This window comes from Rattus rattus, chromosome 2, assembly GCF_011064425.1.
Source record: "Rattus rattus isolate New Zealand chromosome 2, Rrattus_CSIRO_v1, whole genome shotgun sequence".
Taxonomy (NCBI): domain Eukaryota; kingdom Metazoa; phylum Chordata; class Mammalia; order Rodentia; family Muridae; genus Rattus; species Rattus rattus.
The window spans coordinates 132,152,158-132,179,925 of NC_046155.1; the positions used below are offsets into that span (position 1 = coordinate 132,152,158).

Below are 27,768 nucleotides of genomic sequence, written 5' to 3' on the forward strand. Positions count from 1 at the left end.
TTTGGTATTAGAGGAAGCAGGTCTTAGACTCAAGCCTCAGTAAGTTACTTAGGACATCACTGGATCCAGTTTTTAAAGCACCTTTGGATTTGTTTCCTGTGTTGGGGTTTTCAAATTCAAGGAAGCACACACTACACACAGGGGAAGATGGGTCAAAAAAACAGCAGTGCATCTTGACACACAGAGGTGGCTTCAACAGCAGCCCGGCAGCCTGCCAATCAACTGGAGCTGCCCCGAGTGGGGCAGATGGGAGTATGCACGGCCTACTACAAGGTACTGGGAGCTGTAGTAATTTCTACTGTGAGAGGAGGGGAGTGGAAGGAAGCCCCTGAGAAGCCAGGACACCGATTCTCAAAAGGACTGTTAACCGGAGAGCTAACCGGTCCTTATTTCCTTCTCGATTGACTTTTCAGTAATATGGTTCTCTCTCACTATTTCACAAGTTTCATGGAAGTCATCTTAAAATCCACTTGTTGATATAATCCAAGAAAGGCAGCAAAGGCAAAGTAACAGCAGGACACACAGCCACTAAAGGCTTGGGGAAGCTCGGGAGAAGGGAATAAGCCCAGAGGACCGCAAGCAGTTGGGGTGCCATGGGGACTTGGGTGGGCACCTCACTGGTCTGAATCCAGCTATCTAGCCAGTTTTCAGCCTCCAATGGTGTGTGCAGCCTCTCAGGAGGATATTCCAGGGTCACGTCCTCTATCTCCTTCCTAGACATTACGAGCTAGCTCCTCTGGACTATAGTGAAAATGTACAATCACTTTCGCTATGTCCAAGATATTCGCGTCACCTTAAACTACCATTAAAAAAAAAAAAAGATCACCTGTTTCCCTTTCCACCCTATTCTTTCTTTAAAAATATTTATTTCTTTATCTTATGTGTATGAGAGCTCTGTCTGCATGTGCACCTGCATGCCAGAAGAGGGCATTGGAACTCATTGCAGATGGTTGTGTCACGTGGTTGCTGGGACTTGAACTCAGGACTTCTTGACGAGCAATTGATGCTCATAACAGCTCAGCCGTCTCTCTAGCTCCTCCACCCTACTCTTAACCCCTAGGAAATGTGGCTAGCCTGCCACATGTGTCTATCCTGTGTATTTCGTATACATAAAACCATACAGTATTTACCCTTTACATCGCTCACACTTTCTTTCCTTTTTTACAGCTAGCTAGTATTCCATTGGATGGATATACCGTCATTTGCTTATCTATCTACAGACGGACAGCTGAGGTTTTTCTAGCTTTTCCCCCAGCACGGCAATCAAACTTTTCCTTTATTTAAAACAAAAATTATATACATTTACTCCTCTCCCCCTCCCCCCCGCATGAGGGTAGAGGTTGAAGGACAGCTTGAGGGAGTCAGCTCTCTCTCTCTCTACCATGTGGGTGCTGAGGACAGGACTCAGGTGTTTAGGCTCAGGATGTGCCTTTACCCACGGAGCCAGCTCACTGGTCCCCTTCATTTGCCTTCTCGCTTTGCAGAAACTGAGGGCAGAACAGGAGCGGAGGGAGTACCTGGGACAGAGTTCCACACACTTAGGAGACTCAACTGTAATGGACACACTGAGCACACACAAGGCTATGCTTTGAAGCTGGATGCCCTTTGAAATGGACTCTGATTCCAGTCCCCATTCGCTCCACTCCTCTGCCGGGTTGTATGTCAACGGACAGAAGAAGGGAAGGCAAGGCTGGCTCAAGCCTTAGCTTTTCCCTTCATCGGTGTCCATGAGGACAGTCAAGGGATTTATGCAGTGGCTCCACCACAAGGTGAGGACGACCCCACCCGCTCTGAGAGAGGGGATGTGGCTGAGGCTACACGGTTCTCATATTCATGCAACCTCTTCCCACACATGAGCCCTGGGCCCCTTCCTGCAGGGCAAGTCTCCTCCTAGGTGGGTTCCGTGTGGTACCCCCATCGTGCAGTGGGGAGTGAAGTGCTGGGGCTGGCTCGATGGAGAGCAGCATTTCCGAAAGGCATACTCACCTGGGCACAAAGATGGAGTTGTGAAGGAAATTCTCAAAGACTTTACGGTACTCAGCCTCCTCCTTCTCAGCCTGCTTCTCGGCTTCGGTTTTAGGACAGGCACAGCACGGCCCTTTATCACCACCGCACACTTCTGTCTTGGGATTTTCTGTCACCTCCTCCACATCGATGGTACCATCGGCGTACTTTCTGATGGGTATTTTGTCTGCTCGGAGAAGAACAGAGTGGGAATGAAAGCCACCCACGGTGTGCCAGGGAGTGTTGTTAGTGGGGGAGGGGGCTGGTGCGCTCTGCCAGGAATCACGGTCTGCACACACGGGTGTAACCCTGGGGGCTCAGGGACTCTCAGACACCAGGCAAGGCCAGTGGCACTGCCCTGCAGCTGCCAGCCCAGCTCACCTTTGGAGCAGTAGTTGTGCCGGAACAGATAGCCATCCTGCGGCTGCCGCTGCCACCTCACGATGTAGTAACTCAAGTTACCATTGGGCAGAGTTGGGGGGTTCCACTTCACGATCAGCTGAGAGGAGGAGTTTGATGCCGAGAGGACATCTAGAGGAATGGAAGGAACTGCAGGGGAGAACGAAGGACATTTCAGAAAACAGAATGGAACCCGAGGTCGAGCTTTATCAGGGAGTCGACAGGAACCGACAGGAAGCTGCAAGGCTGATCTGGGCACAAAGCGAACCTGAGCTTTTGAAAGATTGATTACTAACCGGGATGGTGGCACTCTCTTCTGAGCACCTGCTCTCAGATAATCTCTGTGCAAACACACACGGCTCACTGACCTGGGACGAGGGCATAGCTGGGGTGAAAGGGGACTCTAGAAAACCTAGGGTTGACTCAATTATGACAACTGTTGCTCTCCGGTGTGTCTTAGGAAATGGCAAATTGGACTGCGTAGTAATTTCCCCATGATTGCGAATTTGAATCTCTGGTAAAGACGACAGGGAACCAAAGTGGAGAGCTGGACAGCATGTGGGGTGGTAGGTGCCTGTGTGAAAGGTCTGTGAAACGAGGACCTGGACTCACAGATCTTGTAAGCAAGCTTGACTCAGGGAAGCCAGTATGCCTGAGTCATGATTCTATTCAAAGTCCTGTTACCAGCAAACGAGTTTAACAAAATGGCCAAGGCTTACGTACTGCCGACGCCCGGACTCGAATGTAGAACTGACTTATGTAAAAAGGAAAACATCCCAGGACCACTGCCATGCCCTTGCTGGAGTTCCCACAGCAAAACCAATACCACAGCTGAAAGCCTACCCCATCCCCAACCACACACATGACAAAGAACAAGGCCCACTGATCTTTGGCAGTTCCCAAAGTGCAAGAGATAGGATCGTGGTATGCCACTTAAATATGAGGTCAAACCAAGCCATTTTTGACATCTGAAAGGTGCAAACAGCTTGTACTGGTTTGTCTTATGTCCACTTGACACAACCTGTCTGAGAGAAAGAAACCTCAGTTGAGACGATAGCTCAGTATGATCAGGCTGTAGTCAGGCCTGTTGGCACCTTCTTAACTAATGCTTCGATGGGGGTGGAGTTCAGCTCATTGTGGTGTGGAAGCCTCTGGGCTGGGTTCTGTAAGAAAGCGGGCTGAGCAAGCCATTGGGAGCAAGCCAGTCAGCAGCACCCCTCCATAGTTCCTGTCTCTGCTGGACTTTTTACCCTGGCTTCATTCACGACTACAGACTATGATCTGGATACGGATATCAAATCCTTTCCTTACCAGGTCATAGACGACCACATCAATAGGAAGTAAACAGAGGGCCGTTAGGAGGCATGTGGTGCTCAAGGCTCCGAGAACCTTGGAGTGACAGCATGTTGGAAGATCAAAACTAATACTAGCTCTTGCAGACAAAACAAGCACTTGATGCCTGGTCAAGCACTTGATGCCTGGTCACGCGATGGTTTCCAAAAGTAAGTATTTCTAAACAAGTCTCTAGACTAGAGATTTCAATGACAAGTTTCCCAGACGAAGCGGAGGCACAGGAGGGACTAAGTATGTCATTATCAGTCCCAAGCACTTTCGAGGCCAGAGGACAAATGCAGTTTTTAATATGTAGGAAGGAGAACGAGATTTCTTAGGAATTTGCTATAATAATAATAAGAAGGCATTCCTGCTTTTGTTTTTCTTTCCTCAAATCTCAAATCTGCTGCAATGATTCACTGGGAATTGTTTCTCACAAATTTTAGGATGAAAAATGTATTCAGTTGCACTCGAAATTCCACTAAAGCAACCCGTTCCCAGGACTAGAGGCCTGTGTGGAAAATTCATTTCTATGAACACTTGAGGGTCCTCGGTATGGCTGTGACTGCTTATGGGATCTCTATGAACACTTGAGGGTCAGTGGTATGGCTGTGACTGCTTATGGGATCTCTATGAACACTTGAGGGTCAGTGGTATGGCTGTGACTGCTTATGAGCTCTCTAAAGTGGCATGGTGGTGGAAGTGGGGGTAAATGAGCTCTAAGTTATCGTTAAGATCTTCTCACTCTGCCACTTACGTGCAATGTGATACTTCCACGCACCCTACTCGCCAAAACAGAACCTGCTCTCAGAACGTTTACTGGTGCTGTAGACTTTGTGCTCTCCTCACCCCACAAATCCCTATGTGGAAACCCTCGCTTTCAAATGTTGGGGCTCTGCAAAGTGAATGGGTCACGAGGAGAGAGTTTTAGTCTACAGAATTAGCATTCTAAAGAAAAGAAGGTTGGAGAACTCTGTGTGTGCTCTTTTAGACACGTGAGGGCACATCAAACAGATGTGTATATGGGCCAGGAAGCTGGCTCCAACCAGTCACAAAATGCCAACGCTTTGCTCTTGGAATGGAGAAGTATCTTTCTTTGCTTTGTAAGCCTCTCGGACTGTGGGATTTTTGTTGTAAGAGGTCAGTCATTATCTTTACAGCGAAGCACACCTTTCTACCTCTAGTCTTGGGATATAAATCCGCACACACGTTTGCTTTTCCCACTTCTAGGTTCTGGAGCTGGGGAACTCGTGCGTAAGCACAGGAAGAGAAGATGAGAAGGGATCTGTCAGTAAGCAGGTATCACAGGTCTCTATGCCTGCTGGGAGGCTGGTGGGTGCAGAACAAAGATCCAGAGCCAGCAAGTCACTAGATGGGGCATGGGTCAGTGTCACCTCAGTTCCTGAAGTCTGCACTGAACCAGATGAGACCACCCACAGGTGGCTACATCCTGGGCATTCAGAAAGAAACCATCCTACTGCCTTGGAGAACACCGGTTCATTGCCGTAGAGCAGAGGGATTGACGATTAAGATGGTGCCAAGTCTAGAAAACGGCTCAGAAGAACTGAAGGTGTTGGCATTGAGAATATAATACAGCAGCAGCAACAGGCAGCTCGTTGCTAGCCCTGCAGCCCCACTATGCTCACGTAAATAAAGCCAGCTTATAAAAAGTCAGGGAATGATGGCATTGGGTGGCAGGGGGTGCTCATTCGACGTGTAGATACCTGAAGCGTTGGTGCGAATGTACAAGATTTCACTTTTGGCCCCACGGATGTGGTCGTTTTCCACCATGGTGAGGGTCACAGCCTTGACATAGACTGCATACTGGGTCCAGGGCTTCAGCCCATGCAGCAAAATGCCAGGCTCCCCCTCCTTGTTCGGAGGCAGGTCCACGTCCACCATGTTCCAGCTGTTGGAGCCACAGGCATCCTGCCCGTCATATTCTGTGACGTTTTTAAAGGGTCTGCAAGACAAATCAACACAGGCCACAGAATGTTGGAGGGCTCTGGCATCAAAGCTCTCAGGAACCTTCCCCAGGGGCTGAGCGTGTCACACTTTCTATAACGGGAATTCCAAATAAAACTCATCGTCAATGAGATTTCTATACAAGAATAAAGTCAAGCATCTGGACCCGGGAGCTCGGCAGCTATGAACCACAGAACTGAACTAGCAGCCTTAGAGACGGCAAGTTCCGTATTCACAGGGACGGAAACTCTGCTCCTAAGACACGCAGATGCCGATGTCCCTCTCAAGCATGGCTGTTTAATGCAAACATTAAACTGATAAGAGATAACTTTCAAACAAAACTAACTTTCCTACCCCCCTCTGCCTCCAGAGTTCTAAAATGTAAGTTGATAATAGCTATTTTTTGATGCTTCTAATAGCTATCTCATAATATTCAAATATTTTGCTTCCTGATTGTCTCAAAAAGTGGCATCAGCAATACCATCAGTTAACATTGCAGCGTGCTGGCAGCACTTCCGAAGGGAAGGGAGGGTTCTCCACAGAGGCATGGTGGGCAGGGTCTCTACCTTCACGAGATGGAAGGGCCACTAGCCACTGGCTTCTGAAATTGTACTGACACTCCCATCTCAATCACGATGGGAGATGGGTGGCTTCCACTTACGTAAATGCTGTGAGATTGTGAGCTTTCTATTTCCCATGGGCTATAACAGTTCCCAGGACCCCAGGTCCAGCAGCAGCGAAGGCGCCAGGCACTGCCACTAGCACCTTTGCTTCTGGGAAGATGAGCACCTGGGAAAACGGATGACCACATAGACGGGAAACTACCCGGCCACAGGAGGCCCAGTGGGAGAATGAGATCGATCAGAGAGCTGTAATGCCGAGCAGGCAAGGTGTTCCTATCAGTACAGGGAAACTCTCAGAAGATCCTGGGAAATGCTGACACCTAGGCTAGCCCCTCTCTGTTCCTCTTTAATGCTAGAGGGCTCATGGCCCAGTGCAAAGTCTTGGCAAGACCACGTATGCATAAAGTGACTGGAAGACTACGGGTCAGTTCAGGGTAACCTCGGTGAGAACAGTATATCCCATGGGGGCATTTTGGGGACAGAGGCTAAAACAATATTTTAACCAAGTCCACATATGGTTTATGATAGTTTGGATGGATCCAGTTCTCTTAAAATTCATCCCTTTTGCCCTTGAGGTGAACGTACTCAAATACCATCTAAACAATGGAAGGGCTGAAGTGTAAACTCTCCTGACTAGCTGTCTCAGGTTGGGACAGTTTAACGTGACAACTAGAGAGGACCCGTGAGGATGAGGTGGTCACCTGGCCTGATTCTTCACAGGAACCCCAGAGATTCTCTATTCAGCCAAGGCATACAACCACCTGGCCATCCCCACCCTCTAGCTTGATGTCTGAGTGACAGGCCCAAACTCACGCCTCCTTGTAGTAGACTGTGAAACTGATGAGATCCCGGTAGTCCGGCGGCCGGTACCGGTGCCACGTTATGATGATGCGGTTCTTCCAGGTGGTGGTGGAGGTGAAACGGAGAACATCACTTTCACCTGGGGGCAGAGAGGTGCATCCGTGAGTGACAGAGACCCACCCGTCTGTGCACTAACACTTCTAACTTTCCTGAGGCTGGCTGTCCGTGCTAAGCTCTGTCTGGATTTTGTAGGTAGCATTCTGATTTTTCCACCAGGAGTCCAAGCATGTCACGGGGGAAGAACCTTCAGGTTCATCTTTCACTCCAGGTCAGTTTGTCCCACTGGTCGCCTGCCCAGGGGATGGGGCGTGAACCTGTAACTGTCTCTCACCCCGTGAGAAGGGCCTCTTTACGAACAAGGTGGCCTTGCCTTTCAGATCATTCATAGGATGCTGGCGGGTAAAGGGGACCTGGTTAAATGACTGCAAACCTGTAGGCTGTACTGAGAGAACAGCGAGTCCTGTAGGTATGGGCATCTGCTGGCTTCTGTGCAGCGACCACAGAGTATGCCTTACACAAGGCATGTGTAAGACCACGAGTAAGCCACAACACAGAGCTTCTCTTAGTCAGAACGGGGTGCCAAGCTAGAAGGATACAGGACCTCCTTGGAGTCTTCTAGCAGGAATGAGACTGGGCGGGCACTGACCTGGGCAGGCCATGTGCACTCTGGCAGGTACACCCTGGCTGTGAGGTATGGTGAGGTGTGGGGACTGTCCTGATTTTAGCACTGCATTCTAACTGCTAAGGTGGGAGAAATGACTGTCAATATCCCATCAAGTTGTGTTCAACCCCAAAACTGCCTGAACTGCTCTCACCAATGAGCTGAAGGCAAGAGACAGAGAACACCAAAACCCTGAGAAGTCAGCAGAATGTGCTTAACAGAGACCCCCAGAGCACGGCAGGTCCTGCTCAAGTGTCACCCAGAGAGAGAACCCTGACTGTGCTTCCAAAGGAAAATAAATGGCTGGTGCGTTCATGACCTGGCAGGTCAGGCTAGCTGCCTCTAAGGGAGAAACACTTAGAAATGTTTCAATTGCAGGCTTTTGCTATGGTCTTAATGGGGAACAGGCCAGGGGACTCTGCAGGAAGGTGAGGGTGCTGATGAGGGTGCACATTCACACCTCTGCCTAACTACTCTTCTCAAAATGCCTCCTGGGTCATGAGAGTATCAGATAAATCTGGATACTCAGAAGACAAGGCTAGCCCTCCCTCCGTATATACTCGTACATCTGACTAGCTGTTGGTCACATGACTCCTTATTTTCCCCACTAATGCCATAAAGACGGAGGGCCATATAGAGCTTTAGCATTTCTTTGCTTCCTTAAAACAGGGTCTTTTGATGTAGCCCAAACTGGCTTCAAACTCGCAATCCTCCTGCCTCAGCCTGTTAAGTGCTGAGATTATAGGAGTATACCTGGCTCCATACAAGGCTAGAGAAAGACTGACCTTCCAGGTCTGGGGCCACATTTGGAGAGGGCTGTGCTAACAGGCTGAACTCTCGTCTATGAGATATTAGGGTGAAAACTGTACTACCTGGATGGTATTATTACATTGTCCAAAATGTGAAAAGCATTCTGGGTTCAAGGACTTGGGCTCACTTTGCCCTGGGAATGCAGGACAGAGCTGGCTTGTTCACGGGGCTGGAATGGACTAGCTCTTTAATAAATATTGTCTGCTCATATTGACAAGATATTTCACTGTGCACAGATCCTCTGGAAAAAATGTATCAACACGGATATGTCAGGCACCCACCCACAAACTGTGCAGACACACGCAGAGGCCAGGTACCAGCTGCAAAGTGAAACAGAGAGCCCGCCCATGAATGGCTGCCATCTTGCCTGTGGCAGCCACAGTGATTTAACGCTGTCACTCACAGGAAGCTCGCTCTCCGTTGTTCCTGGTGTTTATGTCCCCTTTGCTCTGCCGTCCCTTTGTTCCTGTCACCTCCTCCATTCGGTAAATTTCAGAGACACACAGCTTGGGATTGAAAGCGAAGTACATTTTCCCCGACCTGACGGTCAGGTTCCGGTGGTTCCAGTCCCACAGCTGCTGCAAGTTCTGGTTGTCCAGGACATAGAAGGAGTAGTTCCTGGAAGCACAGATAGCCACATTAGCAACCCACCGAGCCCACGGCTCCCTCCAGCGACACAGAGCAAGTGTGGCTCCGTACCAATAAGGGGTTTGCTTACTGGGGCTATGCAAAAGCAGGCAGTTGCTGTGACCACTGGCGGAGGAAAGATGAGCCAAGGACAATGTTTTGAAATCGACAGGACACTAATTAATTTTATGACCTCTATTACCAGCACACAAAGCTTCTCCCACCAAAGGATGTTCCTAGATTCATCCCCTGGAAATGCCTTTGGCTATTTTTCTCAGAGGCAGGTATGTACAATGTGCTTGAAATCAGCCTACAGGAGAACGGACATGCTCCGCTACTCAACCGGAACAGCTTACATACTAGCAGCAAAGACTGCCATTATCCCCCGGGATAAATCCGGCCCATGCCCAATCAGCAGTGCATGATGGGATGGGAGACAGCCTGGCTGCTGCCTCTTGTACATTTGCCTCTCACTGCAAGAAGCCTTCATTTCAGTCCCTGAAAATATGGGAGAGGAGAAACGTCAGTGTTTCCCTGGGATCTCCCATAGGGGCAGCAAGAGGCAGTGTCTAACATGGTGGCTTTCCACAGTTCGTAGGTACAACTTGTTTTCAGTGTCTCCTACCGCTAGAGCTTCTGGTACAGAGGTCCAGAGTGGGCCAGGAATCTCGGTTTCTAACAGGTAATGCTGGTAACACCACTCCTGGGCCTACCCATAGCGTACCAGTCTGGGCTTGGCACTATTTCCAAGGCTCAACTCCCACTAGAGGGAAGACGTGGGCACGACCAAAGGGAAGACAGCTATCTTTGGCTACCCTAGTATCAGGGGCAGGGAGAGAGCAAGGACTTTACTTGGGTGTCTGCAGAAGGATCCTGCAGCAGACTCATCCCTGTCCCTGCAGGCAGTTCATCTGTAGACAGTCTGAGTCTTTAGTTAAGCAAGAGGTCTGTTCCCCCGGACCATGAGCCCCTTCTCCTTTTCCCTGTTTCTTTGCCATCCTTAGTTCCCCCTACTCTTCCCAGAGGTTTTTAAACAAAGCAGTTTCTAAATTCACCCACAGACTAGACAAATGCGTCCCAAAGTCCAGCTCTGCCGTAAAGGCTGTGTCCACCTGTGTACAGTCTGCTGCGAGTCCTCACGCAGACCAGAGCCACTACCTAGCGGGGTGTGCCTTCAACACGACCTTCACATACTGCAAGATGAGTTATAGCTGCAGGGCTGCCAAGAAGCTCTTGACACTTCCTTGAGGGAACTCATCAGGGAGCTCAGAGGTGACCTAGCACAGGTAAAGCCACGATTCAACACAGCCCAAAACACAGTTTCCTCAGCACTATTAAGGGCAGCGTTGATGCACCTCACTCCTAACGACAGGAGTATATCAGGTGAAGTCTGAGTTCTCATTGGTTTGAAGAGTCCTTATGGGAGGCAGTGAGATGGCTCATGGGGGCAAGGCTACACAGCAGAAGTCTGGTGATCTGGACCCCGTGAAGGGAGAAAAAACAGTTACTCTGTAAGGCTCTGCTCTGACGTCTGGACAAAAATCCTTCTTACAGGTATCAAAGTCAATAGCAAAATAAAATTATACTCAAAGCGTCCTCACATCTAGGAGGCGGTGCTCAAGTATAATCTATATAGGTAAACGGAAGTCCCAATCCTCCTCAAGCTCTTCAACACATGCTTCAGCACAGGGTCTGCACACGGACGGGCTTGGTGAGCCAGCAAGCCTCTGGTGAGAAGGAATGTTCCCTCACCATGCCTGTGTCTTGGAATAGGAAACTAAGACCCTGATTAGAGGAATCCAGATTGTAACACACAGACTGTCAGTCAGAACTGCCACTGTGGGATCCACCAATGTTAACTCTTTTTGTTGTTGTGTTAAGGAAATAATTTATTTATGTATATGAATATACTGTAGCTGTCTTCAGACACACCAGAAGAGGACATCATACTCCATTACAGATGGTTGTGATCCACCATGCGGTTGCTGGGAATTGAACTCAGGACCTCTGGAAGAGCAGTCAGTGCTCTTAATCGCTGAGCCGTCTCTCCAGCCCCCAATGTTAACTCTTACTGACGGTGGACAGGACAGCCAGACAACTGAAGAACAGGTGTAATGGTGGAGAGACCCGGTCTCATGTGTCTTTCCTAACCATGGGACATTTTTAAACTGCTGCCTCACAGGTCTGGCTGCTTCCAAGTCTTGAGAGCCCCAGGGGACAAAAATCTCCTGTTATTGAAGACACCTCCAGGCCGGATACAAGGGCCAATTAATCAGGTCAAACTTCCATTGCAATCCAGGCCAAGGCCTCCTAGTGAACTAATTTCAAGAGCAGGAAACAGAAAACACCTTCCTTCTGAACCAAACCTTCTTCTCCCCAGGGAGGAAGCATGAATTAGAAACTAGGAATCTGACAAATGAATGGCAGGCACATAGAAACCCAGCGTATTTGACTAATCACTTTGAAAAGCAAGATTATCTTTTCACAGTAAACACAAACTTTTCTGTCTTTAAACAATGCTGACAAGGCTGGGAGGCAGAATACCAATATCAATAAAACCCAGGCACTGAGGAGCCTTGCAGAAGGTAAAGAAAAATAAAAATCTTCACCAAAATAATAATCAGCGTGCCGGGGAGGTGCCTGTCAACGCGGTGCTGGCTTCCCAGCCCTTGAGGCTTGCTTCCCCGACATCCTTCTACAATCAGGTGAGAATTAAGAGACGATCCCTGGTGGAGATTTGTCTGCAGACCTTCAAAACACTAACGTGCTTGAACTGTCATTGTTTTCCCAAGGAAATGACTAGTGAAGGAAACCACTCAGTAAATACGACTTCATAAATCGTTTCTAAGCTCACTGCCTTTTACCTTCTTAGAATATTAAAAAAACAAAAAACAAAAAAAAAACCAAAAATCTGAACCGTTCATTTTTTTTCCTTTTGGCTCCTACAGGCCGTATGATACCCCAGTGTTTTATTCAGTGTGATAACTTGGCTCTTAGCTCTCTCCTTTCCTTCCCTCCTTCCTTCCTTTCTGTTTTTTTCCCCCTCTCTTTATTTTTTGAGACAGGGTTTCTCTGTGTAGCCCTGGCTGTCCTGGAACTCACTCAGGCACCCATCTGCCTCTGCCTCCCAAGCGCTAGGATTCTGTGCCTCTACTTGGCTGCGTTTCACCTGCCAATGTGCAGACCCACTAGGATAGCTGGCTAACAATTTGGGGGGCACTGTCCCATTATAAGCACACAGCCCACGCTTAGCTATGATCTGTGGTGACCGACTCTAAGCCAGCACCGCCGGCTCCCTTCTGAGTGCTGCAGAGCTAAGAGTAACATCCCGAAGACTACGAGGCACCGAGCGTAGAACCTTCCACATTAGGAACTGAAAACCAGGCCCAAGCGCCCTCTCCACTGCTCGTGAAGGGCCGCCCGAGTGGTTTACTCGACTTCTCTAGGGCTGGGTTCATCAGCCACCCATGGAGGTTGTCTTTTCCGTCTCTTTGGGCCCTGAGGCCAATTGGAAGAATCGGCTGAGCTAAATATAAAAGGATGTGGTGAGCTTTGAATCGCCTCACAAAGGCATAGGATGACCTGGTGCTACTCTCTGAACTGTCACAGTCCCCCAGAACAAAGTCACAGAGAATAGGTAAGTCCTGTACCTCGACACAGGCAGAGCTGAGCTTGAGGCCTCCAGCCTGCACGGGACCCCTCTTTCAAGCCCTTACTGACATACTGGGAGACAACCTGGAAACACACAACCGGTCATTCCTATTCAATTCTGCAAGGAGACACTACTACTACTACTGCCTGCTGACGGCTGTCTCTAGAGGGCATCAGAAGCCAGCAAACCGAAGCTGTCACCAGCACAGCCATTTACACTACTACTCAGCCCATCTGGAGAATAATGGTTCACTTCAAGCCCATGGCCCCATTCTACATAGGCTCAGCGAGCATGGAAATAGACACCCAGGCAAAACTAAACCAAGCACCACGTAGATCCACAGAAAAGGCTGCTTGTTCCTGAGTGCTTTTTAAAACCAGCTCTGCTGAGGTATGATTTACCTTCTAAAATTGTACCCACTATAAATATACAGCTCCATGGGCTTCCATAAATTTATACAGATGGCCGATCATCTTCCCATCACCCAGATTCAGAACATTTATATCAGGCTGAACCCCCTGCTCTCCATTCTTTTCCCACCCTGAGGAATCTCCCCTGTCTGTTCACCCATGCTGCTACAGGTACCTTGATCCAGTCCTTTGGGTGTTAGCTAGTATCTCGCTGTGTGTTTTGTGCTTATACCAATGAACCCTTAGATTAGATCCAACGCACTATTTTGAGGAAGCACTTACTATGAAAAATGTTGCCATGAGCACTCAGACGTGATACTGGCATGCACACGCTTTTCTAGCTCTAGGAACAGCCTAGAATTGCCAGGCAACATAATTAATTGTACATAATTTAAAAGTCCCAAGTAAGTGCTAAAGCGTGGTTACGTTAGGGTCTAGTCCCGGAGCTGCAGGAGACATTACAAAACACAGAGAAGGCAAAGGGTAGAGAAGCCTAAACATACCGAGAATTCCGACTCTTATACCGGCCACCTTCCTGTAGTTTTTTGTTCTGTTCAAGACAATAATCCTTGGTAGCACCGAAGAACTTGAGCTTTTAATTTGTTTGACTCTCCCAAACCAAGGTTGCCCAAAGTAGAGCATTTTTCAGATAATGGAAACATTTTCTCTCTTATTCAAAAAGAAACAACTCCCATACCCCCACAAAACACTTGACTTTCCTTCTTCATATCCCCCGTCCCACTATCCCCATGTTTTGCTAGAGGGTGGCAGACACCATGCACTCTAGGTTGCGTGTTCGATCCTTGCACCACACCACTACTTCTGAGAAAACCCTTGCTCTCCTTTCTGGGTCTGTACCTGAGTATACAGATGTGCGGGTTTCTGGCCACAGGAGAGGAAGCCAGAGGATGACACCGGATTCTCCTGTTACTCTCCACCCCACTGTCCCGAACCAGGCCTTCTCATGGAACCTGAAGCTCCTTATGGCTTAGGTCAGGCAGGTCAGGTGATTAGCAGGTTCTTGGGATCAGTCTGCCTCAGCTCATCACCTGGAGCTGCCTGTGGGGGCAGCTATGCTCAGCTGCTGCTGAGGGGTCAAGCACGGGGCCTCATGACTGCTGAACAAGGGCGCTTAGCAACTGAGTCATCTCTGCAACTCCGATGACCTTATCTGAGGTTGAGATTCTATAGATGTGTCACATGATGGAGAAAGTGATGGTTGTGACTAGAGGGTCCTGCTGCTAACCAAGCACCGTCCTGCGCCGTCCGCCCTGATGTCTGTTCTGGTGGGATTCTGCTTCACCCGACACCAGCCTGGAAATCAGCTTACAGAAATGGCTGGTGGTAAGCACGCATGACACGGGAAAGCAGGCCCAGGAAGAGAACCCAGGAACTACACGCTAGGCAAAGTGCTTGTGTTCCCATGGGGGCTGCTCAGAAGGCTGAGGTGGACCACAGTGCTTTCTTGGATAGCTAAGGCTGAAGGATACCTTCATGAGGGAATGCTCCTTTTCCCACCAAAACAAAAGGCTTCAGAATCCTCCTGAACCACCTGGAAGCATTTATGTTGTTCTCAGTAGCTATAGTAAAGGTTCAAGAAATAGATCCCTTCAACAATGAGTTGAGGCAAGATTGCTTAAAAAAAAAACAAAAAACAAAAAAAAAACCCCCCAAAAACCAAAAAACCAGAAGTGGCATATACCTTAGAAGCATCACAGGGATGACGAAGTCATTTCCAATCTTTGCCATGTGCCAAAAGAACACAGAAATACTCAGAAAGTTACTCATGCTTGCACTGGCAACTCCCCCACGCCAAGTTTACTGTCTGATTTGGGGTGAGGAGTACAGCAGAGCTTCCCTTCCCCCGTTACTGTGAAGTATCACATCATCTGGGAAACACTGCGGGGAAGGTTATCGTGTAAACTGACAGCACCCTGAAATTAAATGTCAGATAACTCTGCTAATGCACCTCTCCTCAAAAGCCCCAGTGTGCCCCAAGGCGGACCTAAACGATAACCTCCACATCTGCATGCAACAGTACCTCCTGTTCTACTAGCACTGCCTACCTCCCCAAGAGCTATACATGTGACAGGCCCAGATGCTGTTCTGTGTTCTCTCCTCTTCTGCGCCTGCACTTTCTAGTCCCCAAACCCTTCAAGGCCAGCTCTACTCAGAAGAAGCCTGTGCAGCCTTCTCCACCAGAGTCTTCCTTTTGGTACCCAGGGCACCTCATTCCTTTCCCCTGGGGTACTTTGAAAGCTACACTCTGTACTACCTACATTCATCTGCTTATCACAGACCTTTCTCTGCTTTACTGAACCAATGAGGAAGAAGAAAACCAGCTAAGCCAAATGCTTTTCAAGAGACAAAGGTGAGTCGCTGCTATGGGTGACCCCCTCAAACAGCTTTGGATTTCATCACCGGTGAAGCGAGGCAGACCAGAGATCTCAAATATCCTACCCAGAGACAGCCTCAAAGCAAGTAGCAAAATTGTAGTTATGAAGTAGCAATGAAAATACGGTTGGGGTGGTTATTACATGAAGAACTGTATTAAAGGGCATGGGAAGGTTGAGAACCGCTGCTTTCCACAGCAGTCTCCAGGCCTCACCTGCCCCGCCCCCCTTCTCGAATGCTAACAGCAGGGCGGGGCCTAAGCTTTCCAGGGAAGCTTCCAGAATACCAGCATCCTTGAAAAGACTTGGCTGGTACTTCATATCTAAGTTTCAAATAATGAAAAAAGAGGCTATAAATATTCTTGGAAATAAAATCCAGTCTTCCATTTTCAGCAACGTCAAAGTGTATGATACTTTTAGTTAAGTCCCAACGATAAGATAATCATACCATGTAATAATCCTAATAAAAATAATCAAAGCCTCCTTCTGATTTTCTATGCCTATCTCACTCGCTCAGTGAGAGAAAAGGGGGTGGGGCGGGAAGAAGCTTATCCTTAAGTAACTAACAAATCTGACAGCTACTAATCTGCCAAAGAAAAAGTGCTTCCCGATGTCAGGGATCCCAGAGCTCAGATCTACTGGGGGTAATGAGATGAAACGAGATGGAGTTGCAGTTCACTTTAAGTTTTAATACAAGCAACAATGAATCAAGGGTGCCCAATGGCCTCATGTAGTTCTGGAAGCACCAGGATGACTGTGATACTCTGGGCAGGGTCCTGGCACATGCCTTGGATTTGCAAGGATGTTTTTCTGAAGCTTCTCTGATCCCAGAGGGAAGATGGGGTGAGAAGCTCTGCTTCTGGCTCTATCAGGAGCACTAGGACAGAGCTGACGTGAGAAAAACTGGAGGTTGTACAGAAACCTCATCCAGACACACTAGCAAGGACAAAGCCTTCCTTGGATCTTCCCACCACCATCTTTCTAAGGGAACTGATTGCCTAACTGATACATTTATAAAATGTCAGAGCATTAACTCAGAGCTACACCAGAACCAAAGTAAATAAATGTATAAAGGGGCCAGCAAAGGCACAGGCAGGCCGAGGTCTGGACAGAAGCTGTGCATACATGCGGTAAGCACCAGCTCTACCCTCTGCTGAGAAACCCAGGGTTGCTTTGAAACGCAGCTTGTAAAGCATTTCTGTGCAGAAGGCCCAACCCCTATCAACACTCCAAATCCTGCAAGCTAAGTCAGTAGACAAACGCTGTACGCCAACCAGCACACGAGCTCTGCAAAGTTGAGATACTTTGTAGCAAAAATGAACCGTCCGCACTTTGCAAATCTTCATGCTCTGTTTGGACCCCCGTTGAAGGAATCAGAGAAAGAACTGGAAGACCTTGAAGGGGCTCGAGACCCCATATGTACAACAATGCCAAGCAACCAGAGCTTCCAGGGACCAAGCCACTACCTAAAGACTATACATGGACTGACCCTGGACTCTGACCTCATAGGTAGCAATGAATACCCTAGTAAGAGCACCAGTGGAAGGGGAAGCCCTGGATCCTGCTAAGACTGAACCCCCAGTGGACTAGACTGTTGGGGGGAGGGTGGCAATGGGGTGAGGGGGGGGAGGGGAACAACTATAAGGAAGGGGAGGGGGAGGGGATGTTTGCCGAAACCGGAAAGGGAATAACACCGAAATGTATATAAGAAATATTCAAGTTAATAAAAAAAAAAAAAAAGAAAAGAAAAGAAATCGGCTCGGATGTCAGGTGGTCCCGTGCTCGCCGTACAAACACAAGGACCCGAGGTCCATGCCCAGAACCCATGCAACACAGGCCTGAAATCTCAGGCTTGGAAGGTGGACACAGGGACATCTCTGAGGCTTGTCAGCCATTTAGTTTACAAACTGGTGAGCTCCAGGTTCAGTGAGAGACAGTCTCAAAAAATAAGATGGAGAAGAAAAGACACCCTGTGTCTCCTTGAACCTCCGTTGGAGGTGTGAACAAATGTACACATGCACACGTGTGTGCACATGCACACCCACACGCACACGCACACACACCACACCCAGAGCACAGTAGGCTGTGGCAGGTTAAGAGTCAGATAGATCACAATTTCCCTGGGAGTTAAGTACTGCAGACAGACTGGTGTCAGTCCTGCAGGCAAAGTTCCCTGAGAATACCTTTGACTGCTAACTCAGCGGCCTAGCTTAGACTCACGTGGTGGTGGCTTGGATGAGAAACGTCACCTGTGGGATCACATATCTGAACACAGGGCCCCAGGTGTTGGTGCTACTTGGGGAGACTGTGGACCCTCTGGGAGGTGCAGCCTTGTGGGAGGAAGCACACCAGGAGTGGGCTTTGGGAGTTCATGGCCTCGCCTCATTTCCAGTCTGCCTTTTCTGTCTCGTGTTTGCAGCTTGAGACATGAGCTCTAACCTTTCGTCTCTCCTGCTTACTGCCACGCCTCTCCCACTGCTATGGCTACTCCCCATTATAAGCTCCTCTATCCTTGAGTCATTTTGGTCAAAGTGTCTTACCACAGTGACACAGTATGTAAACCCCTGATGACTGTACCTAAGAATGAAGACACCCATTTTCCAGATTGGCAGTGTCCTGAGAGTGGCCAAATCACAACTCCACACAGCACTTACAGCAGGAAGGTAGGTGACCACCCAGGCAGCAGGAGCAAGCCTGGGGTTCCGCCTTTATTCTGTTTAACAAGGAAGGGCTCTTATTTGGGTATGTAACCCTAGCAAGTTTGAGACGCACACTACTTGGGGCTGTGAGCTGCCTCAGTCAGAAAGAGTAAGGGTAGCTGCTGCCAGGCATGAAGAACTGAGTTTGAGCCCCAGGATCCACATGATGGAAGGAGACTGACTCCAAGTTGTCTTCTGACACTGACCACACACACACACACACACACACACACACACACACACACACACACACACACACACAGAGACACACACACACACACACACACACACACACACACACACACAGACACACACACACACACACACACACACACACACACACACACACACACAGAGACACACACACACACACACACACACACACACACACACAGACACACACACACACACACACACACACATACACACACACACACATACACACACACACACACACACACACACACACACACACACACACACACACATACACACACACACACACAGACACATACACACACACACACACACACACACACACACACACATACACACACACACACACACACACACACACACACACACACACACACACACACACACACACACACACACAATTTAACTGTAGAGAGACACAGCACGCTGCAATTCTGTGACAGGAGAATACGGAGCGCTTACCCTTCTAGCTGCTCCTCTCCTAAGATGAGACGAAGGTTCTTCAGGAAGGACAAGGAGACCAAGGCATGGGAATGGCGGATCTTCACGTAGCCAGTCACCACCTCGATGAGCCCCATGAAGTTCTCCAATTCCGAGGCAATGTTATCTAGAGAAAAAAGGAGTCCGTGTCACCGAGTCACTCTGGTCAGGTGGCACACTGTACTCGGATTCATACACACCGGTGTGAAGACAAATGGGAGGCAGGTCTTGTTTGGGGGAGCGCAGCGAGGAGGCTGGCGTAGGACCAACCATCCCTGTCAAACACACAACAGTCTCCTCTTTCCACAAGCCACACTGGGACAAGGCCTCTGAGGCGGGAAAGCAGACTTCTAGGAGGCTGGCTGCTGGAGTTTGCCAAGCTGATTAACAGAACGTGAAATCAGAAATGCCAGGCTGCTAATTAGCCCCAGCTGACAAACGGAGGGAACGTCTTTTAAATATGTTCTGTGACAGGCGGTCCTGGCTCCACAGTGCCATGGTAGGACCGAGCAAACCTGTCCCAGCCTCAGTAAGAACAGCCTTTGCTGGACCTGTAGCTCCATATTTAGACTCCATCTAGGGCTGGCGGGAAATACTCCAGTATTACAGCGATGACGGTTGCACCTTTTCCCACCATTGAGACGGGGCTGATGCCAAACTCCTGATCTTCCTGCTTCCCCTCCTTGAATTCCTCGCCTGCAAGGAGTTTGTGTTGTTGTTGTTTTAAATCATTTCTGCATCTCTAAATCTTCTACTCTGCTCACAATTACTTCTGTAACCAGAAAGTCGGCAGGAAGAGTTGCTAATGGATAACATTAACCCAGAATTTTCTTTTATCCTGCGTACTCAGCCTTCACGTAGCAAATAAGAAACAAAAACTTCAGCTCATGACAAAATTCCAAGACGATAATAAATTAGGCGAGGTCCCCCGAATGAGATTTCACTCTAGCTGATTTTTGAAGGTTGATTTAGTGAAAGATTCTCCTTTGGTCTGATACAAAGAAGAAGAGGACAGAGCCTTAGACTAAGCCCGAGCCTCGAAGTATCCCTTTCACCTGATGTATAAACACAGACAGCGCTCCTCGCATGAAATGGCCACAGGAAATTCAACCTGGGAAGAAGAGTGGCCTCAGCTAATTCTGTGCTTTGTTCCCCAAGAACTGGACCTAGGCACCCTGCGTGCAAGGCGAGGGCCCTGGCTATCCTGAACTCACTATGTAGCACAGGCTAGGCCCGAATTCTGAGATCTGCCTGCCTCTGCCTTAAGTGCTGGGCCTAAAGGTGTGTGTCACCACGGCTGACAAGTAATACTTCTTCTTCATGGGACAAATTTCCCAACCACGTTTATCTCCTACGACAGGAAGATATAAAACAGCAAGGTTTATGAATTTAAAAAGGTGTGTCCTGGGGATGAGTAAATTCAAAGAAAATTAATAAATCTGGTATGAGCGAAAGTATAGCTCGGTTAGTATCATAAGGGTCAACGCTTTTGTGTGGGGAACAGGGTCCTCTCCATGGCAGAAAGATGGGGAGTAGGTAATAAAAACTAGGGACCTATAAAACAAACAAACGCAAATCTTCAAGCCTACAAAGAAACCCTCTCCAAAACAACAACCCCCTCCAAAACAACAACACCCCCCCAAAAAAATCCCCCAAACCAAAAACACCTTGTTTCTATTACCTCTACACCCTAAGAATATAATTCACTTATGTAACAAATACTTAGGGAAAAGTAAACCACTAGATAGATAGATAGATAGACAGACAGACAGATGTTTTTTTCTCTGAAGTAAAGAAAAACTTTCTTTCCCTAAAGATTTACAAATAAAGGTTAAAAGAATAGTCTTCTGCCTATAGTATTTTACCCCATGAAACCGTAGTAATAGCTCAACTTAGAGGTCCCAGTCGCAGGAACTGGAGGCCATATATCCAGGGGACTTTCTGTCAGTCAAAGACTAGAGAGGAGAGGGTTGCAGGGCTCTGCCACCATTGATGGAAGATGCTGTTCATGAATGCAATCCTAAAGGAATGTACCAGAAGCCCTGTTTACACCAAGTGAAAGGGAGCCTGCAGGCTCAGACCACAGCTTGAGGTGTGGACCGCACATCTTTCTGGCTCTCGGAAGTAAACCAGGAACTCACTCTTTAAGACTTCCTAAAAAAAAATCAATTTAGTAAATCCTTCCTTTGCTTAGTCTCCTCAACTCTCGGCTTACAGAAGGGTAGACTCTGCGGCAGCTAGCAGGAGCTGGCTCACGGGTCTGAGCCATCAGGTTTGTGTGTGTGTCAGAACAGGCTTTTCCTGCGTAAGGTGTAGCTTAACGAAAGATGAGGGCTGATCCTCTTTTACAGGAAAATATTCTGGGCTAACGGCTCAAACACGGACGGCCTGTTAATCTGGACTTAATGATTCAGAGAAACTCACAGGAGAGACGTCACGCAAGAGGCTTAGTTATATCCCATGCTGTTTTTCTCAGCCTGTATTCTGGTTGTGACTAAAGGGAGGTAGCCGGGCGAGAGCGCTGATGCAAGTAAACCAAGAGTTCCAGCCACTGGTCTGGTGGGGTGGATACTCACTGCCTCGCCGGATGTTAATAAGCAGATTGCCCTTCAAGATGGTGCACCCTTGGAGCATCTGGGCAGACGTCACAGAATCGATGGTTTTCGTTTTCTTTTCTTCATCGCCGCAGACCTTGGGGCAGGGGCCTTCACAGGGGATACAGTACATGCTGGTGAAGACAAAAGAGTGCACCAAGAGTTTATTTCCTTGCATTAAAAAAAACCAAACAAATCAAACAGAAAGGTAAGGGGGCTTTTTATTTGTTATTACAGCAGCATTCCATGAAAGAACCACACCGAAACATCCAAATGGTCCCGCAGTATCTCCTACCCAGGGCAAGCCATCTAAGTTGCAACCACACAGAGGGAACACATACTGTGGGAGAGGAAAGCATGTGGCTCATTTCTAGACAAAATATGTTATCCACGCAGGAAGCATGTGGGTATCATGGGCTTGTGACTGGGGAGCCAACTGGTCTACCTGGGAGACACAGACTCCTAGGCACTCTGGGACTCTGGAAAAGCGAAGCTGCTCTCTGATGAGACCCTTGCCTGCACGCCAGAGAAGGCTGGGAAAGCTGGCTGTGGTGGGGAAGGGACAGCAGCGTCTTTGACACTAACAGAAGTCTAATTCCAAAGACCAGGGAAGGATTCCAACAGGCACCTGGTGCAGTGCAGGTCCATTATTTTCTTGCTAAAGCACAAGTGACTTTATATCTTGACAGTGCTTTGCAGAAACTTGTAAATTGATCCAAATGTTGTTTTGCTGCACATACGATAAAAGCCAGGAACTTCCTCAGCTCTGTAATGAGGTCCTGGTCCAAACGCTACCCTCAGTGCCACACAGACGCAGAAGCCAGAAGCCCGAAGCACTGGCGTGCTCCCTGCTAACTGACCATTATTTAGGAAATGGCAGAGAAAATGCTAAGCCTGGGGCTACACCTTCTGAGATCTTAGCTGTATACAGAATCAGGGCCGAGAAGCTGGGCCGACTTTTCTGAGTGAGAAAAATGACCCCTTCTTCTGGGGTGCTATATTCAAATTATTGTTCTTAAATGAGCCCATGAAACCTCAGGAAGAGAAAGAAGATCAGGGTAAAATTTTAGCTGCTTTTATTAAAGTTCTCCATCCTCTCTCAAAATACTATCTGTAGTTTTGTTTTGTTTAAAACTTTAATAGTTGTTACCTTCCTATTTCCTATTACAGGAGTGGGGCTGAGGTGTTCACAGGGTCCCATGGGAACTGGACCTAACTAGCCAGAGTGGGGACATTTGGCTTTCTATAATGCCACAAGCGCTTGTGGTGTTGGAATAAGAATGGCGCCATAGAGCCATGCATTTGAATACTCAGTCCCTAACTGACGGAACAGTTTGGGAAGGATTAGGAGGTGTGCCACTGGGGTAGGCTTTAAGGCTTCAAAAGACTGGTGCTGAGCTTGGGTCTACCATCTTAGATTCTACCCTTGGAAGCCTGAGTCAAATTAAACATATGGTTTTCTAAGTAGCTAAGGTCACGGCATTTTATCAGAGCAATAGGAGAGAAACAGACAGTTCTCATTTCTAACCTGGAGAGGGGTTTCCTTCTGAAATTTCTTTGTGGTGTGTTTGTGTTTCTAGTTTAACCACACACACCACATAAAACCCAGCTCTCTATAAACAACAACAACAACAACAACAACAACAACAACAACAACATACTTGGAGTAACTACAGCTTCATAAACAGAGTTGCAAAGACAGTCCAGATCATCGCGTACACTTCCCCCAAGGCTCCCAACTCCTGCTGTATCCAACATAAGGGCAACACAGCGACCTGGCACATGTGTGGGGTTCTGTGCATTTCTCCATCTGTCTCGAGAGATTTGCAAATTCCCCCACTGCAATCGAGATCCAGGACAAAGTCCTCCTGTGTGGTATGCATTTGTAGCTGCCCTCTTCTTGTCTCAGATCTCGCTATCCCTAACTCCTGGTAACTGCTAAGGTGCCTTCCACGGCCACTTTGGGAACGTTACGTAAATGCAGTCACATAGCTGAGGTTGGTTTATTTCCCAGTGCACAGCATCCTTGAGGTTAAGCCTTTCTTCTCCTTGTCCGGTAATATTCCGTGGGTGGGCCTGCTTTATTACGTATTTTACAGGGCATCACAGTCGTCCTCACTTCCTGGTATTACAAACAAAGGGACTACAGACAAGTACATGAAGTAAATGTTCAGGGTCACCATGATGATGCTTGTGCCTAACCCATTTTTAAATCCAAATAGAAAAATCGGAACCACCTCCTCCTTTGTTAAAACGTCTAGGAATCGTTTAAGCAGTTAAAAACATTTCTATAAGGATGTGTTCTGATTACATATTTATAGTTTAAGTTTCCTAAAATTCACTCTCGTATAGACAGAGTATAAAGAGTATTTAAAAAAATACTTTCAAGTAAGTGCTAAACAGGCTTCAAAGGCTGAGAGAGGGCTGGCTATTATTTCTTGATAGTGCTTTACTTTAAAACAAAAAAAGACTGTGAGAATGGGCAGGGAGTAGTGGCCCAGTGCTTTAAGACCACACTGCAGGGAAGGAGATCCAACTCCTATGAATACGTAGCATCCTCACTGTGTGTTCCAGGACAGCCAAATGCCTTGAGTAGAGAGAGGAAAGAAAACTTGCAGGTCAAATATGATATAGTGAGTTCAATGCTCTTACCAGCTCTCCAAGGCTCCCAGCTCCAGAAGGAATGCGTTGTCTGGATTACAGATACTGGTCTTTGGCTCAAGATGTGGACTAGTACAGCCATTTTACATCCCAAGACTGTGTGATTATTTAGATACAGAGGGTCTTCAAAGGCCCACCTTGTAATAGCTTAGTCAACCGCTTAGTAAGACAGGGTCTACTGGGAGGTCTGCCTGACCTTCGTCCATGCCAAAAGCAATGGAACTAAGAGCTAAAACCAATCTCCTCCTCCTTCTCTTCCTCATAAACTGTCCACCTCAAGTAGTTTGTTACAGTAACAAACAGCTGACTAACAGAGGCTGCCAACACATGAGTAAAATACGGCTGCCTTATTTTTAGTAGACTGTATTATACAATTCTGAGTCATTGTGGTCCCTGGCTTAATCATTTACAAATATTTAATCTTTCCCTTTTTGCTGTGATAATGGTACAGAAATGAAACAGGGAGGAATTTGCTTTTCATCCTAGCATTGTAAAAGAACATTTAATCTTTGGTTTGATCCAGCGGTCAGCTTACAGTGGAGGTGTCTTCAAATACTACAGCAGAAAAGGAATCTTTTTACTGAATATGTGTTGAACATCTTTTATAGAAAGTGACTATGGCAAAACTATGCACTTTGTATTACAGAACTGTTAGCAATGCTGGGGACTAGACCTAGGGCCTTCTGTGTACCAGAGATGGGATCTAGCCCTCCTATAAGCTGAGGTCTGGATCCGGGGCCTCTCTAAGCTGGAGACTGGTTCAAAGGCTAAAGGAGAGCAGCATTTGGAGCCTCCTAGTTGCATTTTGAGATGTTGAGAGACGTGTGCGTGTGTATAGCACAGGAGGCAGAGGATGAATTACAACCTAACCTTCCACCAAAGTCCTCTGCTCTGGTTCAGGGAAAGAAACAGCAACCCCAGACTTCTGACTGTCCTTTGTGTCCAGAGTTATAACATCCTGTCTTCAGGATTACCACCCATGACAAGTTTGTGGAAGCACTGCTTGTTCAGTCAGAAACAGCTCTGCTTCCACGGTGAAGCCTCAAAGACCAGGAAGGAACATCAGTGGCCACAAAGATGGCAGAAGGCACCAGAGAAACGGAGCCTAGAGAAAGCGGGTTCTGGCAGAAAACATGGCTGGCTTGAACTGAGAAGTAGGAGATCCGCTCCCCGGCCTCGGGAGTGCTGGTGAGGATTATCTTTGCTCCCTCTTGGACTGCCAAAGCTTTCACTGGCCTAGAGTAGCAAGCTGAGAGGGAGTATCTGCAGTTACAGTCTCCGCCTCTCACGCTTCTGCATGTGTACCAGAGCAAGGCTACGGGAGCACCTGGCCGGCAAGCTAATTTTTACTCTTTAGTGCTAGCAAGGCGCTCTCAAAGGAAAAAAAAAAAAAAGCAAGCCAACACATAAGAAAGGAAACAGATGCACCACTCCAAGATTCTCATTAAAACAAGCTCAGCTATCACCCTCTGACAGATCCATCCGTATGAACCCCTGGATGGTCCTACCCTTAGGGGATATGCAGCAGAGAACCTTGCTGGGTCCGGGGACAAGCGCCACTGACCTCTGGGTGCTGTTGCGGATGAAGCCTGAGGGACACTCCTGCATGCACTCGCCGTCGTGGATGACGAAGCCATCTGAGTCACTGCTCTCGGCGTTGGGGATGTTGGCGCAGAAATCCCGGTCCACACAGCGCCAGCCCTCGAACCTGTAGGTGCCAGGCGGGCAGGCAGGCACGCACACGCCTTTGTAGTAGTAGTGTCGGCAGGCCACGCAGGTTGTGTTGTCGTCAGGCGTGTGGCAGCTGCCTAGGCACTCCGGGTGGCAGCACTCGTTGTTCTCAGTGCAGGCTCGCTTCCCGCACACACTTGGGCACACTGTGGGGACAGAGGGAGAGGATGGTGAGGAGGAGGGGCTACACGGCCTGCCCTGGGTCATCTGCTGCCACCACCCGCATTAGATGGTGTACCAGAGGGAGGCTAGGAAAGCCGCCTTCTCTGAGATCTGCACAGATCTCACCATCTGTGAATTCTACCTGGGTAAAGACACAACACACCCCAAGTCCATTCTCTCCTGGTTTGCTATGAGATGAGCCAGCAACATCTAACACCCATGACCTCTTCAATCATCTGTAAAGTGGGGTGGCTACACCCATTAAAAGGGAGCCCTCGAGACAGGTGAACAGAGAGAAACACAGACAATAAGGGCCACTAGGACTATAAAAGGCCCTATGTTCTTCAGCCTAGTTTTGTACGAGAATCCCATTCTAAGACCCTGGTGGATGCCTGAACCACACACAGAACACTGGCCTGTGAATGCCCCTCCCCCATACACACATGGCAGCGATGAAGAGAGGAGGCGTATCAAGTATGGCGGCTTGAAGGAGAAATGTCCTACACAAGTTCATGGATGTGAACAACTGGCTGTGTTGGTGATGGTCTGTTTGGGGAGGTTACAGAACCTTTAGCAGGGAGCATCCTGCTGGGGGAAGTACTTTGCTGGTAGCCTTTGAGGTTTTACAGCCTGGCCTCACTTCTCTATTTCCTGTGTGTGGGTGAAGTGTTATCACTTTGTGTTTCCTGCCTTTGTGACAAGCCTGAAGCCAGGCCTTCCCCACCACGATGGACTCTGTCCCCTCTGGGACTGTACGCCAAGATAAACCTCTGTCTCTGGCTACACTTTCTGTCACGGTATTTTACCAGAGCAATGGGAAAGTATTGACTACAACGTGAGACCGGTCAAGACCTCTGGGTTACAGCAAGCTCAAACCACACCCCTCACAAAGCACTGCATGACTATGGCCTCTGTCTCCTCAAACTCCAGAAAAAGAAATCAAGGCTGTGGAGGGGCTACTCTCTGCTGTGGGCACAGAAGTAAGTATGGGCTCTAAGGAGGGAAAGGCTACAATCGAGGCACCACAGTGCTTACAAAAGGTCTTTGGTAATGCCTGTGTCTGCTTGTACCGTCTTAAAGCCTTTACCTCTCTTCGCAACACAACCTTCAGATCACAAGCAAGTTGTCAGTTCAGATGGTACAGGATGGTAGGACACAGGGTTCCTACACCACACGCAGAGACCACCTACACGTGGGCCTTGTTAAGTTAAAGGCTGGGTCCAGTAATCACAGATCTAAAAGTCACACCCCCAAAACAGGTACTCTGCTACGCACATCTATAAGTATGTCAGAATGAACACATACTATGGCCTATGATACTTACATGTGAACAATGTATAAATAAAAAGAAAGAGAAAGGAAGGAAGGAAGGAAGGAAGGAAAGAAGAAAGGAAGGGAGAAAGAAAAGAAAAGAAACCCGGTTAGTATTACATGTACCTGATTTTTTTTGGGGGGGGGTTGTTTGGAAATACTACAAAACTATATAAA

General features: G+C 48.1%; 1 protein-coding gene across 1 annotated transcript in view; it reads right to left on the bottom strand.

Moving 5' to 3' along the window:
• The window catches only part of LOC116891978 (insulin-like growth factor 1 receptor), a 65,803-nt gene extending 39,544 nt beyond the window's left edge, over positions 1-26,259 (bottom strand). Inside the window, exons 1-8 of the mRNA XM_032893421.1 lie at positions 25,952-26,259; positions 21,709-21,860; positions 19,115-19,259; positions 9,059-9,273; positions 7,137-7,263; positions 5,460-5,698; positions 2,386-2,553; positions 1,987-2,191 (exon numbers count right to left, since the gene is read on the bottom strand). Coding sequence (XP_032749312.1) covers positions 1,987-2,191; positions 2,386-2,553; positions 5,460-5,698; positions 7,137-7,263; positions 9,059-9,273; positions 19,115-19,259; positions 21,709-21,860; positions 25,952-25,995 — 1,295 coding nt within the window. The 5' untranslated portion in view covers positions 25,996-26,259. The remainder of the gene's footprint in view (positions 1-1,986; positions 2,192-2,385; positions 2,554-5,459; positions 5,699-7,136; positions 7,264-9,058; positions 9,274-19,114; positions 19,260-21,708; positions 21,861-25,951) is intronic.
• Positions 26,260-27,768: the final 1,509 nt, after the last annotated feature.